This window comes from Corythoichthys intestinalis, chromosome 21 (genome assembly GCF_030265065.1).
Source record: "Corythoichthys intestinalis isolate RoL2023-P3 chromosome 21, ASM3026506v1, whole genome shotgun sequence".
Taxonomy (NCBI): Eukaryota; Metazoa; Chordata; class Actinopteri; order Syngnathiformes; family Syngnathidae; genus Corythoichthys; species Corythoichthys intestinalis.
Window position 1 is genome coordinate 36,897,656 of NC_080415.1, and position 18,789 is coordinate 36,916,444.

At 38.5% G+C, this 18,789-nt stretch overlaps 1 protein-coding gene and 1 long non-coding RNA gene across 4 annotated transcripts in view; one reads left to right on the top strand and one right to left on the bottom strand.

Annotated features, from left to right (window-relative positions):
* The window catches only part of LOC130909787 (uncharacterized), a 63,059-nt gene extending 48,069 nt beyond the window's left edge, over positions 1-14,990 (top strand). For 2 of the 3 annotated variants that reach the window (XR_009061799.1, XR_009061800.1), the window contains 3 exons: positions 7,644-7,711; positions 9,444-9,549; positions 14,800-14,990. This is a non-coding gene — a long non-coding RNA (uncharacterized LOC130909787). Of the gene's footprint in view, positions 1-7,643; positions 7,712-9,443; positions 9,550-14,796 lie in introns of all 3 variants that reach the window. The other variant, XR_009061801.1, reaches the window with a different exon arrangement.
* Positions 4,622-13,063, bottom strand: tob1b (transducer of ERBB2, 1b). The gene is made up of 2 exons (XM_057826642.1): positions 12,840-13,063; positions 4,622-7,081 (listed from the first exon to the last, which is right to left on the bottom strand). Exon 2 carries the CDS (start codon positions 6,925-6,927, stop codon positions 5,941-5,943), a length of 987 nt encoding a protein of 328 aa, XP_057682625.1. The 5' UTR covers positions 6,928-7,081; positions 12,840-13,063; the 3' UTR covers positions 4,622-5,940.
* Positions 14,991-18,789: the final 3,799 nt, after the last annotated feature.

The window sequence follows — 18,789 nt, forward strand, 5'->3', positions numbered from 1 at the left end:
CACTGAGGTCCTCATTAGTCATTCGCACTGACAAAACCACAGGGTTGGATTGCTCCAATTAGCATCTTGAGTGTTAGCAGGGCAGTGCTGCCTTGGCTTTTTCGGACAGTGGACCGCTCGGGTAGGCAATCGGGCGGACAACCTTTTTACAGTATGTTTTAGTGTTTGGTAACAGCTCAGTATGGTTGTCTAATGTGATCAAATTTTGCACGATTTGACAAAATTGGGAAGATATCAGAGCACTTTTTTTGCTGGGGATTTGTTGCAGTGGATTGTCTGATATCACAGCATTGAGAAAGAACAGCTGTCTCAATCTCTCTGAATATTCAGTTGCACTGTTTCTTGTATGTATGGAGTTATAATTGTCATATTGCTGATGATGGCTGGCTGATGATTCACCACAGAAGTCATTTTTTGCACACAAAAAGCGTTTTATTCAAAAAAGAAACTTACTGGTAAGTACTTATTTGCCCCACTGTAGATGGTTTTAAAATATTTTTTATACCGTTTGAGGCTCAACTCAGGTATTTTAATTTTGTATTTTTCTTATCCGATTACTCGATTATTTGAACTAAATAGTTCATCGATTAATCGACTGCTAAAATAATCGATAGCTGCAGCCCTGGTGGCTCCCAGTGTTGTCTTTTCTGTGTACACAGGGTCAAAATGGCTCTTTGAGTGTTAAAGGTTGCCGACACCTGCTCTACAACAAAAACATGATTAAAATAAAGGAGATTTAAATTTATTTACTTTCCATGAATCAGCCTCTAGACCGCAACAAGCAGTCATCAGAATAGGGCTGCAACTATCGAATGTTTTAGTAGTCGATTAATCGATAAACAAGTTAGTTCGAATAATCGAGTAAACGGATAAGGAACATGAAAAATTAAAATACCTGAGCTTAGCCTCAAACGGTATAAATTTTTTTTTTTTTTTTTAATAAATAAGGATCTATGTAAAACAAAAGAACAATTGGCTAACTTACATAGAAAAAGTCTGCTAGATTAAATGATATAAAATGCTAAAGTTTTATTTACAATGCTCTTAACAAATGGTTGACACAAATTTCCACAAAAATCGGTTAAATATACCTATAAACTAAATTATGAATGCATTAAAAAACATTAGCTCAAACATAAACTTAGCTTACGTTAGTCTTAACTGGGAGCAGTTGGCTTCAGCCATGTGAAGAGGCAGACCAGAGACAGTCTATCCACCCTAATCAATAAAACTAAATGCAAATACTTTCAAAATAAACCAATACAACGCCATTTTAATTAAACGAATACTCGAAGCAACAAAATTTAATTTGAATAGTTTTTTTCTTCTCGAATACTCGAGTTAATCGATTAATCGTGGCAGCACGACATCAGAACGACCAAAACTAAAGGAGACGGTTGTCATAGCTACAAGGTTTACTTGCAACGTAGTCACAAAAACATATTGACCTCTCCTTGTCTCTGTCAGTGTACATGCCTGCTTTTCAAGCTCCTCTTCATGCCTTTGCCTTGAGATAGGAGCGCCGTGCCCGGATTCACGACCATCTCGTCACGCGTGACGTCAGCGTGTTCGGCCGTGATGCAGTTACCCGTGGAAAGAATTGTTCCCTCGGCCGTATTTGCATATCCCTCGCCGGCAGGTGGGCGGAGAGGCGAGGATTCTCCTCAGATGACGCAGACACCCTGCAAAGTCTATTTTTAAATCTATTGAAGTGTTTGCAACACCCTCGCGGTGCGCTAACCTTCAGCTGTGCTGGCAAAGCAAAACAAACAGACGTTAAGAGAGTGAGAGGGAAGACAAAGTAAGCAAATAGCAAGAAAGCTTTCCTTTTAGGCTCGCGAGAGCAATGAAATATGGATTATGACTCCACGGTGGATTGATGCGGTGTTTTTGTCGGAATAAGAATAGGCTAGAATGGATGATCCCGACTATTATGACTTGGCAGCACTTGAAAGCTGCAAATGACTAAAGTTCTATCCTGGCCAAACACAGTGTTCATTTAAGTCTCTCTGCATCGGGGTTTATCGGTGGATGATGCAGGCTTTTTAGATCCTCTTTATCTTCGCTCATGGTCATGTATTTTTAATCAAGTGTGCAGCTCACAGATTTGCAGTCATGCTTCCTCACGGGGCGATGTGACTGAGTCACACGTGTGCCAAAATCAAAACATCACATTCAGGTGTTAACCTCATTCGGGTGATTCTCGTTAAGCTAACCCAAACGACGTCTTTGAAAGGATATGGCGGAAAACACAGACAAGACTAAAAAAGCAGTTTCTGCTCTTGCTCTCCTCTTTAAAAGAAACTGCTGTATTTTATGTCAAAACAACTGTTGTGTTTGATAGAACAATATGTCTATATGCTGCCATAGCAGATTCATGGCGCCCTTAGCCTTTGAACTATTTTTAATTTGTCCGTTTTACCCTGAAAACCCTCGTTTACAGACGTCGCGCAACCGCGTTTGTTTCAACCTAGCCATAAAAAGAAGGCAAGCAATTATGTTTATTATTCAAAATGTCTGTCATTTTTAGCTCAGAATCATTAAATTTTGTCTAATATTTAGTTTAAAAAAAAGAAAACGACTTTAAAAAAGTATTCACTAGCATATTTTAAACTTTTAAACAAATTACGTCACAATGAAAAATTTGGCGTCTGTAAAAAAAGTCACGGATATCTACCTCATAACTATCGCTTAAATGTATTTTTTTCGTTACTGTCGCATTTTCCCCGATTTGTTAGATGATAAATAATCAGTCCAAACATTTTTTTTTTAAATGTTTAAAAGGGTAACTATATGAAAAAGAAAATCTCAACCACTCCTTGTTGTCTGCGATTTCTGCATCGCGACCCTTGTTATATCACCATGTTTCACCCATAAAATCCCCCCAAAATCCGGGTGTGGCCATTCACAGCTGTGTCTTGACACTCGGTGATACATGCTACATGGAGTTTTTGGATCGAAACATGGTATGTACGCGATAATATCCTGTTAAAATCGTGGCGTCTTTAATTCTGCTCTCGCGTGCTTTCACCTCCAGTTAGGGTTTTGCTGTTTAAATTGTTTTTGTTTTTTTTTTAAATGCCCTCCTGTTCAAAATTTTTCTTCCCCCAGAAAATTGAGATTTTAAGCTTTCCAATAATGTATCACACAAGCATATCGCACTATTTTGAAAGTTGGCCAAATCAGGCGTCTCAGAGCGGAACTTCAAGTCACCTGAGTGTTTTCCGCCATATACTCATGAAAAGCTGAAATAGTTCATTTTTAGTTGCAAGATGGTTATGTCTATGATGTTGCCCAGTCCACCATTTGTTACCAAAATAGTATTTTGTACGTTTTTTAAACTGATTTTATGGACTGTAATAGTGCTGCAACGATTAATCGATTAACTAGAGTAGTTCGATTAGGAAAAAAAGCTTCGAATCAAATTTTGCTGCTTCGATTATTTGTTTAATTACAGTGGCATTGTAATCAAGTGTGTGCCATCTTAGGCACCCCACGATTTGATTCGATTCGATTACGATTCAGTGAGCTACGATTCAAATATTGAACGGTAATCGCGGTATTGACGATGCTCACGATTATCGATGTATCATGCATTACTAATTAACAAAAGTTGCCAAACAAATTTATGTCCAATATTTATTTAAAATATCCTAAAGATTCAACGCGAATGATGAAAACATGCCCATACAACAAAAAGCTGCCCTTAAACTTTTGTTTTGTTTTTTTACAAGAAAGAGCAAAAACATTAACCATTTCAAAGGCCGTACTTATTTCTCGACTTGGATATACAGCACACAACTGACCTTGAGATGCTCTTTTTCACAAGAAGGTATAAAATTCATTTTGATGCCCTTCTGGTATTTCGATATAGCACAAAAAACCCCGGTAGTTCCAGTGTTAAAGGATTAATTTGGTCTTGTGCTACCAAACCAACAAACGCAGGACTCCTTTTTATGAATATACGCTCAGCAGGAACAGTACATTATTTTCAAATAAATAAACCCACCAGGACATCGCAAAATGTAAACGAGAGTTTAAGAGGATGCTCGCCATACTAAACCTAATGCTTAGGCAAATGCTACGCTAACACTACAAGTTACATTTAGATTGTAACCTTTTAAATGCCTGCAGCTATTAGAAACAAGTATTTATTTTTAAAGAGTATTTTCATAATGTCATTTGTATTCCATTTCCTTCAAAGGTAAAAAAAAAAATCTTCCATCCCATAATAAGTGTTGACAATAACCTCGGCCTGCAGAGCTGACGTTTACAAGACTGCAGTCTTAATCTCTGGTCGCCCTTATGACACCAGCACGTGACTACACCTCCTCACTATTATTAACTAGCTAAACTGCTAAGTGTGCTAACACCTTAACAAACCTAAACTGGCTCTCACGCAGTAAAAGAAAAAAATGACAAAAATGGAGTTAAAGATCTTCCAACTGTAGTTCCTTTTATTAAAAAGACAAGGGTGCAAATATGAAATTAAAAAAAATAAAGACAAGCATATCATTTCGAAGCATTTAATACAAACTTAATATAAACTATTTCAGTCTCTCTCGACATGTAAGACACTGACTCAAAATACTTTATACCGTTTTTTTTTTTTTATCTCATCAAGTATTGCACAATGTAGGTACAAAATTAATATCCATACGATTACATTTGTTGTCCATAGTATAGCAAAAACCTCTTAACAGAAAATACAATTCATCTTTCAGAAATAGCAAATATTCCTACACTTGAGTTCCACCACTAAAAAGAAATACTCTGTACAACAGTGTTTTTCAACCACTGTGCCTGGGGGAAAATATCCACTCTCATCTAATTTATGTAAAAATATGTCTGCTGACCAATGGTTTGTAATTATGCAATGCTCTTTTTAATCAGTAGTTGTCAATAGGTAGCTAATTTCTTTGTTTAGTGCTGTGGAATAGGTAAGAATGGCACTCGGGCTAGCGCTAGCTGGTGGCTAGCTAGCTAGCTAGCGCTAGCTGGTGGCTAGCTAGCTAGCTAGCGCTAGCGGAGGCGGAGGCTGCTAGCTAGCGCTAGCTGGCGCGGCTAGCTAGCGCTAGCTGGCGCGGCTAACTAGCTAGCGCTAGCTGGCGCGGCTAACTAGCTAGCGCTAAATGGCGCCAGCTGAATCAGCTAAGCGGCCGTTAGCTAGCGCTAAATGGCGCTAGCTGAGTCAGCTAAGCAGCTGTTAGCTAGCTAGCGACACTACAACAGTGACAGCAATGGATATATTGTTAATATAGTTTATAGACATTCATTTTTACATTTTTGATGGTGGTTTGGGATTTTTTTTAATGCAATAAGTGGCCGTGGCTCAAAAAAGGTTGAAAATCACTGCTGTACAAAATCTTTAGAATATCTGGTGTATTTTCATATATATATAAAGATGGATTTCTCTCACAATTCTTTTTAAAAAGAAAAATAAAGAAAAGCTGCTGCAGCCATCACAGATCACTGGAGTAGTAAAAAGATATAAATGCAATACCATGTCATAGAAACAATATATACTCTGATATCTTACAAACTTTGTACTAAATTAAATTATACAATTAGAAAAAGACCAAGTAACCCCACTTAGTGCCAATTCATAAAAATCAGCCTCTTCTTACCACCTGTAAAATACTTTAAGAGGCCAAAACTTCTTTTTCTGAATTTCTTTGGAGTATTTTCTTTAACATGGTTAAAAAAAAGGAAAGAAAATTGTGCTTGGTTGGCAAAAAAAAAAAAAAAAAAGAGAAAAACAATGACGCATGATGAATTGAAGTAACCGAGCTTGGATGTGTTTGTACAACAAGCTTTCCGAGTAGAAATCAACTCAAGGGGGTTCCGGTAAAAACACCCTCGGGCACATGCGCTTTGACGGACGAGTCGCTATCAGTGTGCGCTTTCCGTCGTTCGTAAATATCCATCTGCTTTGTGACTTTAGTTAGCCATGACGGGCTGGAATTGCTGGTTAGAATACTGCATGGTGCTCAGACTGAAATTGAGGCCGTCCACGAGGGACTTGTCATTGAGGCTTCCGTAGGCTGCGAACACATCGAAGGCATTGTTATACGGCAGGGGTCCGAGTCCCAGGGAACCCTCGGCGGGGCTGGCCTGACCCTGGAGATTCGGGAAAACGAATTCCTTGGCGTTGGGGGACAGAGCGGAGGCTTTCTGTTGCTGCTGACTCAGGCCCAGCCCGTACAGCGAGTGCATGGAGGTGGAGATGGCTTTCTGCTTCAGTAAGGTGTTGACGTTCAGTCCCAGGTTGCCAATCGGCGACGACCGAGCCGCTTTGTTGTTAGCTCCGCCGTTGTTATTGTTGTTGCCGCGGCCGCCGCTCTTCATCTTGGTGGAGCCGAACTTGGTGGCGGCGAAGGTGGCCGTGGTGAACGTCAACGGCTGGGCCGAGCGTGGCACGAAGGAGGGGCTGACTGAGGCCGACTGGCCGAAAGGTGGCGAAGGGGAACTGGACTCCGAGGACGCCCCCGCGGGCTCGGCGATGGGCATGAAAACCTGGGCCTCGGGATTAAAGCTGTTCTTGATTTCCTTGTCCAGCTCAGAGCCATTCTCGCCGTTGTCGTCGACGTACAACACCTTGACCGCTCCCTTCTCGCCGATCTGGTAGGAGACCTCGAACGGGTCGATCCACACGCTGAGGTCCTGAGGGAGGTTATTGCGGACATCTTCGATGGCAAGCCCGCTCTCTTTAGCCGCACGCTCTACAACTGGGTCCACCTTCTCCCCTACGTGGATGCAGCGGAACCCCGAACCTTTGTACGGTTTATCCGGATACCAGTGGCCTTCATATTTTTTCCTCAGCAGGCTCTCCAGCTCCTCGCCAAAGATATTCACACGTCGCCGAGGAAGTTTGTTGTATAAATAGGAAATAATAAAGTTCAGTGCTACTTGAATTTCAAGCTGCATAGCTGCAATAAGATTTGCTTCTCAGTTGTTTTGACCCTCCGCGTCACCACCCAGAAAAAAATCCTCAAGGCAGCGGTGACGAGTGTGATGGAAATGCAGGAAGATTGAGTTCTCAAATAAATATCCTTTCCGACACGTGACGAGGTTCTGGATCCTGAAAAACAAACAATTCAAATTATTATTACCTCAGCATTATTCCAACAGTTTACATTTTCTAAACTAAAAATATTCATTGACATCCAAATGTTAACTTACGGCAGGTACCAGTGTTGTTTTTGTCGAACGAAAATATTTCGGCGACGAACGCTTTTTTTCGTTACGATGACGAGCTGAAAACGTGGCTCGGGACAATAGAACATGACGGGATGAAAATGCAATATCGTTTCTGTCATGTTAACATCGGAAAGCCGGCTGAGCCGGCCATTTTTCAGGGGATAAGAATCAGGTTTTTAATTTATGCTATATATAATAATAAAAAAAAAAACTTGTGCCGGCTAGAGTCGCCAGTGTTTAACACTTTAACACTGGCCGTGCCAGTGGCGATACGTTCACGCATATCATCTTTGAAGCCTTGTCACGCTGTAAATACGTCACCCACGTGCCACTGGTTGGTCTCATTTAAAGGTGCGGAAGTTGCGGTTATTGCCCTCATAAATAAGCATTAACACACTGCATGGACCATGTGTTTATGACCACATTTCTTGTCCTTTTTTCAGAACCGAAAGCACCACGAAACACTACATATCCCAGGAGCCATTGTGAAGTCACGAAGGACGGATGTAATGTGAGCATTTTTAATAAATTGCCGAGCGAGGCACCACCTAAGGAGAGGGAGGCGAGGTAGCAAGCGACTTTGAAATGTGCGGAATGAATCGAAAACTAAATTTAGCACAAGCTAATACGTTATTTCATCAAGTCGATGAAGAGGATGGACCAGATTTGTCCTTGTTTTCTTTGGATGAGTCTGCGAGTTGGGAAGAGTGACAGGCTGATCGCGCAAACGGCGGAAGAGTGGGCTGTGTGACGTAGTATATGACGTAGTTGTCTTGTTCAATGGGTAACTGAGTGGCATGCCTAAAAAAAAATGGAACAGTAAAGCTGTGTGAAATTTCCGATTCTTAGATTATTTGCGAATCAGCCGCTGAAAATTCAAGAACGACTCACAAACATCTATATTCTAATTATTTAAATATGCTAAGTAAAGTGGAACTAAAACAGTCGGTGCGGTCTTCAGGATGAAAAAAAAAAAATCGCCGACAGCTACTACAAACAACGCCCAGTTGCTACAAACTACACACACATAATGCTACGGTAGCTATTACATGTATATCACTAGATGCAAAATGACAGACTTGGCGGCGTTAGCACATGTATAGAGAACGAGATACGAAATGACAGACTCGCCGGCGTTAGTAAACAGCTGCCATCTTAAAGCAGTAGACTTCTCAGGAAAGCTCTGTTGTAGCGAACCTTCCGAGCGAACCTGATCAACTTTTTATCTAAAATGCTATCTAATACTAAATCGGCATAATCTTGACTTAAATCTATCTTTAAATGATGAAACAGTTTTAAAGCTTTCACATTCCGAAAGTAGAAACAAGGGAGCAATTTTAACAACTTTAACAGTTGATTCACAACATTAAATGAATTCATTGTACTTTAAAGCTGCTGAGGGGGGGTACCAATAATCTATTTATAATCGAATCGTAGCCTCTAAATCGTAAGGTCCCCCAAGATTCCCAACTCTAGTATACAGGATTTATTAGTCACCGATTGACCATGGAAATGATCCTCATATTATTTTCATAATAGGAAATACGTTTTCTCCACTAGAGGGCGCTCATGCTCTTTCCACAAATGATGCTTCATTTCTGTTGATTTTTTTCACTTGGCAGAATTCAATGAATTTTTTTTGTATTTCTTTGGCTTAATGTGGTTATGTAATATGTTATAGTAAAGTATAATATTTAGATAACTGTGCTGAGAAAAAATACCATTGTTTAAAAAAAAAAAAAAAACATCGTAAGCACTTACAGTCTATCTCATTACTTGAGTATTCTTTTCACCAAATACTTTTTCACATGACTACTTGAGTAATATTTTGAAGTAACGCTACTCTTACTTACTCTACCTGTACTAGGCCTGCACAATATATGATTTTAACATCGCCATCGCAAATAGTCCCATAACATGACAAACAATTGTCAAAAAGATTTTTGGAACAAGTAAACATTTATTTTGCTTCTTAAAAGCAGCAAGTGTGCGGAGACAAAGCCTCCTGGATCCCTGTCATATACAGCAATCTTCATCATTCATAGATTAACCACTTAGCCTATGGAGGACCAAAAAGGACAAAATGACATTGTACCTTATACAGTGATACCTCTACTTACGAACCTCTCTACATACAGAATTTTGCCTCTTGTTATGAATGACATTTCAGGATGCGTGAGGCACAGAGGCTCCCAGATTTTACCGTACGTAATATACTTGCTCTGCTATTGTCTATTGCCTAGCATTGTCCTGGCATACGATTGGCTAAGAGGAACTTCAACTGTATGTGTGCATCTCAGCATCCTCTTCATTCGCCCCTCGCACCATGAGGTGCTACATCAGCTTTACGTGAGTATTAACTTTTATTCTTTATTTTTTGTGTTTACATTATGCAGATCTCTCATTTCATGTTTACTGTGCAATAATCTAATTGTAACATGTACAGGTGTTGGACAAAATAATGAAAACCGCATTAAAGAAAAAAATCAACAAAACTAATATGGTGTTGGTCTGCCTTTTGCGCCAATTACAGCCTCAATTCTCCAAGGTATTAATTCATACATCTTGTGATTGTTTCCAAAGAAATTTTATGCCATTCTTCAGTTAGAACACCATCTTATTAGAGACGATGGGGCTGGAAATCAACGTCTGAATCGAATCTCTAAAACTTACCATAAATGCTCAATAATGTTGAGGTCTGGGGATTATGCCGGCCATACAAGATGCTCAACTTCATCAGAATGTTCCTCATACCGTTCATTAACAATTATGTTCGATGATTAGGATAGCAAAATGTTAAATGTTTCCATTATTTTGTCCAACCCCCTGTATTTGTTACATGTTTTGATGCATTTTTATGCTTTGTGAAAAAAAGATTCATGTCTAAAATTTGGGGGCTGTGCACAAATTAGGGCATTTACAAACGCATCTCTACTTTACGGAATAATCTGTTTATGAAGCTACTTCCAGAACCAATTGATTTCGTAAGTAGAGGTACCACTGTACAGTATTTCATTCTGTTCCATTTGGTCCTCCATATTAGCCTGGATTAAACGGTATTATATGAATATGCCGAGTCAACCAAAGTCTTCCCAGACATATTCAAGTCATCTGGGGGAAAAAATCTTCTAGTTCTAATAGCGGAATACAGGTAAGGTTCACTTCCTGTGCTGGCGATGTAAACCGGATTTCCGTGTAAATCAGAATTAACTCTTTAAATACCTCAAAACGCCCTCTAAATAAAAAAAAGACCATCCAAAAACATATACATCATTGTACTGTTCCCGCTAAGCCCTAGCTAGACAGTGAGCTAAGCTCCAAAATTTGCCGACTTCATTCAGCTGCTCATGACATCAACACTTGCAGAATTGAACCAAAATAAAATGAAATTAAATCAGTCTCATTTTCAATAACAGAAATTCAAATTTGTGTTTACTAGTAGCTGCCGATACAGCAATAAAAAACAATTAGCATGTGCCAGTTAGCGTCTGCATATCATCGAAAACAATCACATAAAACTCGCCCCAAATATTCGACCACAATTGAAAATGCACAATAAAAAGTACAAAAGGGGTTAGATGCAGCCTTGCCCCTAGATGATTCACAAGCAACAAATGTGCGCGCAGGCTGTCACCTATGTCACTCAGCCGGTTTGTGTGTGCGATGGGCGCGTCTGTACATGCGCTGGCTTCCTGATCTAAGTCTTCTAAAAGCTCTTTGTTTACATATGGCAGCCGCTAATTTCCTGACTGACTAGCCTCATAGTTCGCAATATTTACGTAAAATAAATGTTAACTGCACATTGTTTTTTTTTTGTTTTTGTTTTTTTTGCTTTTAACAAACAATCGAGACTGTTTTACATCCATGTCTATAAGGAACTGTGGGATTTAAGCATTTATTCAGAAGAATTTTCACTGGAAAAGCTCCGTTTACATAAGGTGGCCGCTGGCTACTTTTACTAACAGACTAGCATTGTACTTCGACATATTTACGTAAAATAAATGCTAAATGCACGTTATTTATGCTTTTAACCAAGAAACGAAACTGTTTTATGTCCATATCTATAAAGAATTCCGGTATTTAAGCATTTATTCACAAAATTTTCAACGCAAAAGCTCTGTTTAGATAAGGCGGCCGCTAGCTACATTTACTAACAGACTAGCATTGTGCTGACACATATTTACGTAAAATAAACGCTAACTGCATATTTTTTTTGCTTTTAACCAAGAATCGAGACTGTTTTACGTCCATATCTATAAAAAATCCGGGGATTTAAACATTTATTTACAAGACTTTTCACTGGAAAAGCTCTGTTTACATAAGGCGGCCGCTAGCTACATTGTACTTCAACATATTTACGTAAAATAAATGCTAACTGCACGTTTTTTTTTGTTTTTTTTGTTTTTTGTTTTTGTTTTTTTGCTTTTAACCAAGAATCGAGACTGTATTACGTCCATATCTATGAAAATTTCAATTCAATTCAATTTAAACATTTATTCTCCGGAAAAGCTTTGTTTACTTAAGGCGTCCGCTAGCTACATTCACTAACAGACTAGCATTGTACATCGGCATATTTACGTAAAATAAATGTTAACTGCACGTTTTTTTATTTGCTTTTAACCAAGAATCGAGACTGTTTTACGTCCATATCTATAAAGAATCCAGGGATTTAAGCATTTATTCACAAGAATTTTCAACGAAAAAAGGTCTTTGTCTGAGATTCCACTCGCTTAGCTTTGACGGCCTCGCCAACAATGCTGGCCCCCTATTAATCGGCCCAGTGTCCCGTCAATACATTATGAAGTCTATGGCTTGCGTTAATTGAAATCCCATCATTCTGATTGTAGGCACAAACCATTGAAACCAAACTACGATAGGAGAAAACGTTGCCCTTATTAATCTTCCACCTAGACCATATCTGCCCTGCTATTAATAAGCCATTGAGTCACCGACCTTTGTCAGCAGTGTGGCCTTTGACAGACTAAAAGGCACCCGTGGATGACCTCTGTGGACAAACGGAAAATGTGCAATAATCACGCGGATGATCAAGACATGTACGGACAAAATGCCGACCAAGAGCTCTCAGGGTGGATCCTTATTTCAGCCTCTAACTTGCATTCAACGAGCTAAAACGGGATCAGAGCTTGTGAATGCCGCTGTTATATAATCAACGCCGTTTATAAATCACGTGGAATGACATATTTCATTTTTTAAAGAAATATTTCAGTTTTTTGTGCAATATGTGAAAACATCGAAAATGAGCAGAACTTGCCGTGAGGGGTGTGAACGCCAGTGCAGCTTGTTTTTTTCCCTAATCTACTGACAGAAGATCATGTTAATGTGTAGCTCGACAGGGCTGGTTATCATTTTGTGCTCGTCGTGAGCGATTAAAGGTAAAGACAAGGACGCAAATAAAAAAAAAAAAAAACAGAAACGTCACATGAGGCGAAGTCACGTTCATCGTTAGCGACGTAGCATGTCACTAGCCAGCATATTCGTCAAATGGTACGTGACTAACATTTAATCGCATGTTGTCATTCCTCGGAAATGCAAGGAAACGTTTGAAAATACACACCAAAGTTGGGATTCTTCGAGAAACAAATACTACGTCGTTGAGTTTTGACTTGAAATGTACTTACATGGAAAATTACAGTACGTCCTTCTTGCTATAGCAGGCTTCCGCTTGAAGTGTTATCGGTTTTCAAAGTGCAGTTTGTTTGTTTTTTCAGTGAAGTACAAAATTATTATATCGACGTCGCGTTTCCAGGCAAGTTTCCTTCTGTGAGGAGGGGTTTATAGCTTTTTTTCCGAGCCCCAAAAATCTGCTTCGAAGACTCCCCACAGCCTGGGAGTTTGTACAAGTCTGCCCTTTAAGGGTTGATGGCGACTTGTTTATATAGTATCCCTTCGCCAATGACACGGAGGAGGCGTTGACACTCAGCGGAGGGATTCGATTGGCTGGAGGCATGACGTCATAGGCAAACCACAAAACCTCTGTTTCCGATTGGTTGATTTTGTGCTCAATCAACCGATGGGGATTCTATTTACGGTAGTGGTTTAGCATCCGTTTGCTGGGTGAACTATTTTGTAGTAGGAGTAGTCCATTTTAGGGCTGTCAAACGATTAAAATTTTTACTCGAGTTAATCACAGCTTAAAAATTAATTAGTCGTAATTAATAGCATTTCAAACCATCTCTTAAATATTCCATATTTTTTTGTAAATTATTGTTGGAATGGAAAGATAAGACACAAAACGGATAGAAATTCAAACATACTGTCTATAAGTACTGTATTTTACGGAGCCCCTAAGGAGACATGGAAGAAAAAGAAAAAAACAGAGGAAAAAAAAAAGTTGACGTTAAAAAAAAAAAAAATAGTGCCCCTAAACTCCTAAAGGGACACGAAAGATTTTTTTATGTCAAAGCAAAAAAAAAAAAAAAAAAAAAAAAAAAAAAAAAAAAAAAAAAAAGGTCGAAGCAAAAAAATAAAAAATGCCCCGGAAAAAAAAAAGACCCGGAAGTAAAAAAGGTACGACGGTGGATTAGGGCCAAATCGAAAAACTTTTTTTTTCAAAGTTGTATTTTTCTTTTTTGTTTGTTTATGTTTTTTTTTTTTTTTTTTTTTTTTTTTGCTTTGACGTAAAAAAAAATTTTGTTTGCTTCAACCTCAACTTTTTTTTTCTGCTTCGACGTAAAATTTTAATTATTTTTTTGCTTCAACCTCAACTTTTCTTTTTTACTTCCGGGTCTTTTTTTTTTCCGGAGCTTTTTTTTTTTTTTTTTTTTTTTTTACTTTCGTGTTTTTTTTCTTTTCGTGTCCCTTTATATGACGTTGTTTTTTTTACGTCAACTTTTTTTTCCCTCTCTATTCTGTTTTTTTTTTTTTTTTTTTTTCTTCCATGTCACCTTAAGGGCTTTGTAGCATTTGTTTATTCTAACAATAAATCCACTAGATGGCATTAAAATTATAAACATCTTTCTTTTAAAGGGCTCCACGGATAGAAAGACTTGTAGTTCTTAAAAGATAAATATTAGCACAAATTGTAGTAATTTTATATTAAAACCCCTCTAAATGTTCTCGTTTTAATAAAATTTGAAAAATTCAATCAAAAAAGAAACTAGTAGCTCGCCATTGTTGACGTCGCCGAGCGATGACGTCACATGGGCTCCCTGCCATTCTTCCACAGTGACTTTAACTACGTAAGGTAGTGATTGAAATACACCACAAGGTGTCAAGGGCGAGTTTTAACCCTTTAACACCAAACGTGTTAGCAGTGACGCGTTTACTCATGTCGTCTTTGAACCACGTGCCGCTGGTTGGTCTCATTTGAAAGTGCGGAAGTTGATGTCCACACCAGTTTTTATTTGAAGTCAATCGACCAAGAAAAACGGGAGATAATGTCATTTGAGTTTTATAGTTTTATTGCACTCATAAATATGCATTAAAACGCTGTGTGGACCATGTACAGTGGGGAGAACAAGTGTTTGATACACAGTCAATGGGAAAACCCATTGGCAGTGTATCAAATACTTGTTCTCCCCACTGTATCTATCTCCATATTTCCATCATTTCTTGTCCTTTTTTCAACACCGAAAGCAGCACAAAAGACTACATATGCCAAGAGCCGTTGTGATGTCAAGAAGGACAACGACAGCCCCAAAACATCACTGCTCTAGAGGAGATCTGCATGGAGGAATGGGCCAAAATACCAGCAACAGTGTGTGAAAAGCTTCTAAAGAGTTACAGAAAACGTTTGGTGTTATTGCCAACAAAGGGTACATAACAAAGTATTGAGATGAACTTTTGGTATAGATCAAATACTTATTTTCCACTCTAATTTGGAAATAATAAAAAATAAATAAAAAAATCAAAAAATGTGATTTTCTGTTTTTTTTTTTTCACATTCTGTCTCTCATGGTTGAGGTTTACCCATGTTGACAATTACAGGCCTCTCTAATATTTTAAGTGGGAGAACTTGCACAATTAGTGGTTGACTAAATACTTATTTTCCCCACTGTATGTAGAAAATGTCGGTCAACATGCAAAACATTTCAAGGGAAATGAATCGCTGTTTATTTACACTTCAACGCCATTAAGACTGCGTTATTTTGACTAACACAGATATGTTTCTTATGATTTTCCGTTTCAGTGTTTTGGAAACTAGGTTTAAAAATGTTTTCATTTGTGTTGGCATGTAAAGGCTACTTTACAATTCAGCATGCGATACCATGGAGGAGGTCGGATATCATTTTGCCTGTTGTCTCATTTTATACACCCGGTATGTGGCTGTTAGTCTTGGCTCGGAGGCAGGTAGAATAATAGTCCCACAGCATGCCTAACAATGACTTATTTGTTATTCCCCACCAGAGAATGGCTTGTGAGCAAGGTGAAAGTTTTCCTCTGTTGTCGCGAGCGTCTGGCAGGGTAAACACATCTAATGAAGTCAGATGTTTTAGCATGACTCGTGCAAATTTTTGAGTGAAGTCAGTCCACATAGACATTTTTCCTCTACTCTTTTCACAACACTGTGAAATCCTTTCCCCCGCCTCCATCAGGATTCGGAGCCTACACATCAGCGTATGCAAACTATATGCAAACTCCCACATGTCGTCGACTGGCTTTAAATCAAAAAAAGTCAATAACAAAAGACGGAATTTTACATTTGGAATTTACAAGTGAAATACAAATGATAATATGCATTGGATAGGGATTACACTCGAAAGACTATCGGTATCTGTATTTTAATGCTGTTGAACCGATAGAGCTGACACAAAACTCGTGCGAGCGGGCTCAGTAATAAAAGCTGACACACCGAATTCATTTGTTTTTTGTTGTTTGTCAAGTACTGCGAGCACAGATGGATTTATTAGACTCTGCTCTTGAAAGTGGACTCAGAAATACGGCTTCAATCTTTCCTGTTGAGGGTGACTTATTGGTTTTTTGAATTTATGCGCGTAACACCAAGCAGACTCATTTTATTAAAAAAAAATAAAAACAAAAAAAAAAGCACATGAATTTTTCACCACAGCTTTGTCTTTGCATTAAAGCAACACCAGGTAACTTTTTAACCTTTATCATAGACTTCATAATTGTATTGACGGGTCAATTCAGCCAGCCACTGCGCAACGCCTTCAAGCAGGGGGCCAGGCATCCCACAATCCGCTTCAATTATTTGCAGTCGGTCGCAGCAACACATGCAGCATTCAATGCCGGATTTAGGTTGAAAAAGTACGAAAGCTGTACCGCATCCAAACAGGAAGGATTGTCTCAGGAGTATTTGTTGGAGGATTCAAGGTAAAGATTATATTTTTTGTACCATGCATGCATTTTGAAACGTTGTGAAAAAAATCAATGGGAAACTTAGCTGCTACGGCATTGGCATCATAGTTCGCAATATTTACGTAAAATAAATGATAACCATGTTTTTTTTGCTTTTAACCAAGAATCGAGACAGTTTTATGTCCATTTCTATAAAGAATTTGGGGATTTAAGCATTTATTCACAAGAATTTTCACCGGAAAAGCTCTGTTTACATAAGGCCGCCGCTAGCTACATTCACTAACAGACTAGCGTTGTACTTCGACATATTTACGTAAAATAAATGCTAACTGCACTTTTTTTTTTTTTTGCTTTTAACCAAGAATCAAGACTGTTTCATGTCTATATCTATAGAGAATTCAGGGATTTAAGCATTTATTCACAAGAATTTTCACTGGAAAAGCTCTGTTTACATCAGGCGGCCGCTAGCTACATTTACTAACAGACTAGCATTGAACTCGACATATTTACGGAAAATAAATGATAACTGCACGTTTTTTTTTTTTGCTTTTAACCAAGAATCGAGACTGTTTTACGTCCATATCTATTAAGAATTCAGGGAATTAAGTCTTTATTCGCTAGAATTTTCAAAGAAAAAAGCTCATGGTCTGACTCCACTCGCTCAGCTTTGACGGCCTCGCCAACAATGCAGGCCCCCTATTTATCGGCCCCGCGCCCCGTCAATACATTATGAAGTCTATGGTCCAACTCAAAAAATCCGATACCGATATCAAACCGACACCAACATATGCGGTCGTGGACCTAACGAGTTATTGCTAATTGTATTGTGATGCCCAATGGATGCTTTAATAATGATAAATGTAACAACTTACAGGTTTCCCAAACAAACATTCAGTGAAAAATAGGAAAACAAAATATAAATCATTAGAAGCGTGCGAAATTTCCGATTCTTAGATTATTCGCGATTGTAGCGAATCTAATTAACTTTTTATCTAAAATACTCCTAAATCGGCAAAATCTTGTCTTGAATCTATCTTTAAATGATGAAACAGTTTTAAAACTGTGACATGTCAAAAGTAGACAGAAGGGAAATTATGGGATAACGGGAGCAATTTAACAACTGTAACGGTTGATTCACAACAATAAATTAATTGAATGTAGTTTAAAGCTGCTCATACAGAATGGGGACTGGAGTATTTTATTTACTGTTATTTTTGTATATTTGTTTACTGTTATATGTTAACTTGATACTGAAATAGTAGTTTGGTTTAGCCTGAGAGGATTTTTGAACAGTTTTGGAAAGAAAAAAAAAAAGGAGGGGGGTGCATCAATAATCGTTTTATAATCGAATCGGAGCCTCTGAATCGTAATCGAATCGTTAGGTGCCCAAAAATTCCCAGCTCTATAAATCATGTGTATCAATGCTTTTCTTAGTGACTATTTCTTTCTGGTAACGCATTAGTTATATGTGACGAGTTGCATTTAATTTGTGCACCATGAATGCAACTAATCTTGGCTCACATAACAAAACCCAAGCATCATAGTTCAGAGACATCTAGAGGTCATTCTAAGCATAGCTACTGTGCTAAGCTGTGACTAGCCCATGTACAATGGCTGAAAGCTTGTACATTAACTCTTAAGCCAACATACATATTGGCGCAAAACCAATGCCGATATTTTCCGATATTATTTTAAATGCTTTCATCAGTTGATATTATTAGTCACCCAATAAAATCGGACAAGTCTACTTGTCATATGCGAGTATTGGAATTGCAACTAAATGGATTGGACGTCTAGCCCTGTCAATGGCACTAAAAGATGAGTTAACAAGGAAGTGACCTGAAAATGGCCAAAAATGAATAGCAAGTGACTGAAAACCTACAGAAAGTAGCAGAGCCAAGCATCCTCATCTAATTTCCTCAAAAATGTCTTTTTCTAGTAATCAGAAATACTTTAGAAAAATTATAATTTCACATGAACTCCCAACAGAGCCTCTTATGAAAAGCCTTCAATCCTGCTGTTTATCAGACGTGATGTCAATGTAGTCATGGCAACTATTCTTACACGCATACGCCTCCTTTTTTTCCCCCGTTCACAGTTAAAGTAGCACTTAAGTGCTATTTTTCTGACAAATGTCAGACACACATGGCAGGACCCAACGCAGCACTGTTTTGCTTCTTTCTGCAATTTCTGAACAGCTGACCGTGAGGCAGGATGAGAAGGTGTAATGAATGAGCCAGAAGTCACGGTCGATCATGTGCGGAGTGAATAATGTTTAGCGCTGGCTGCTAATTCCCTTCAGATACGATG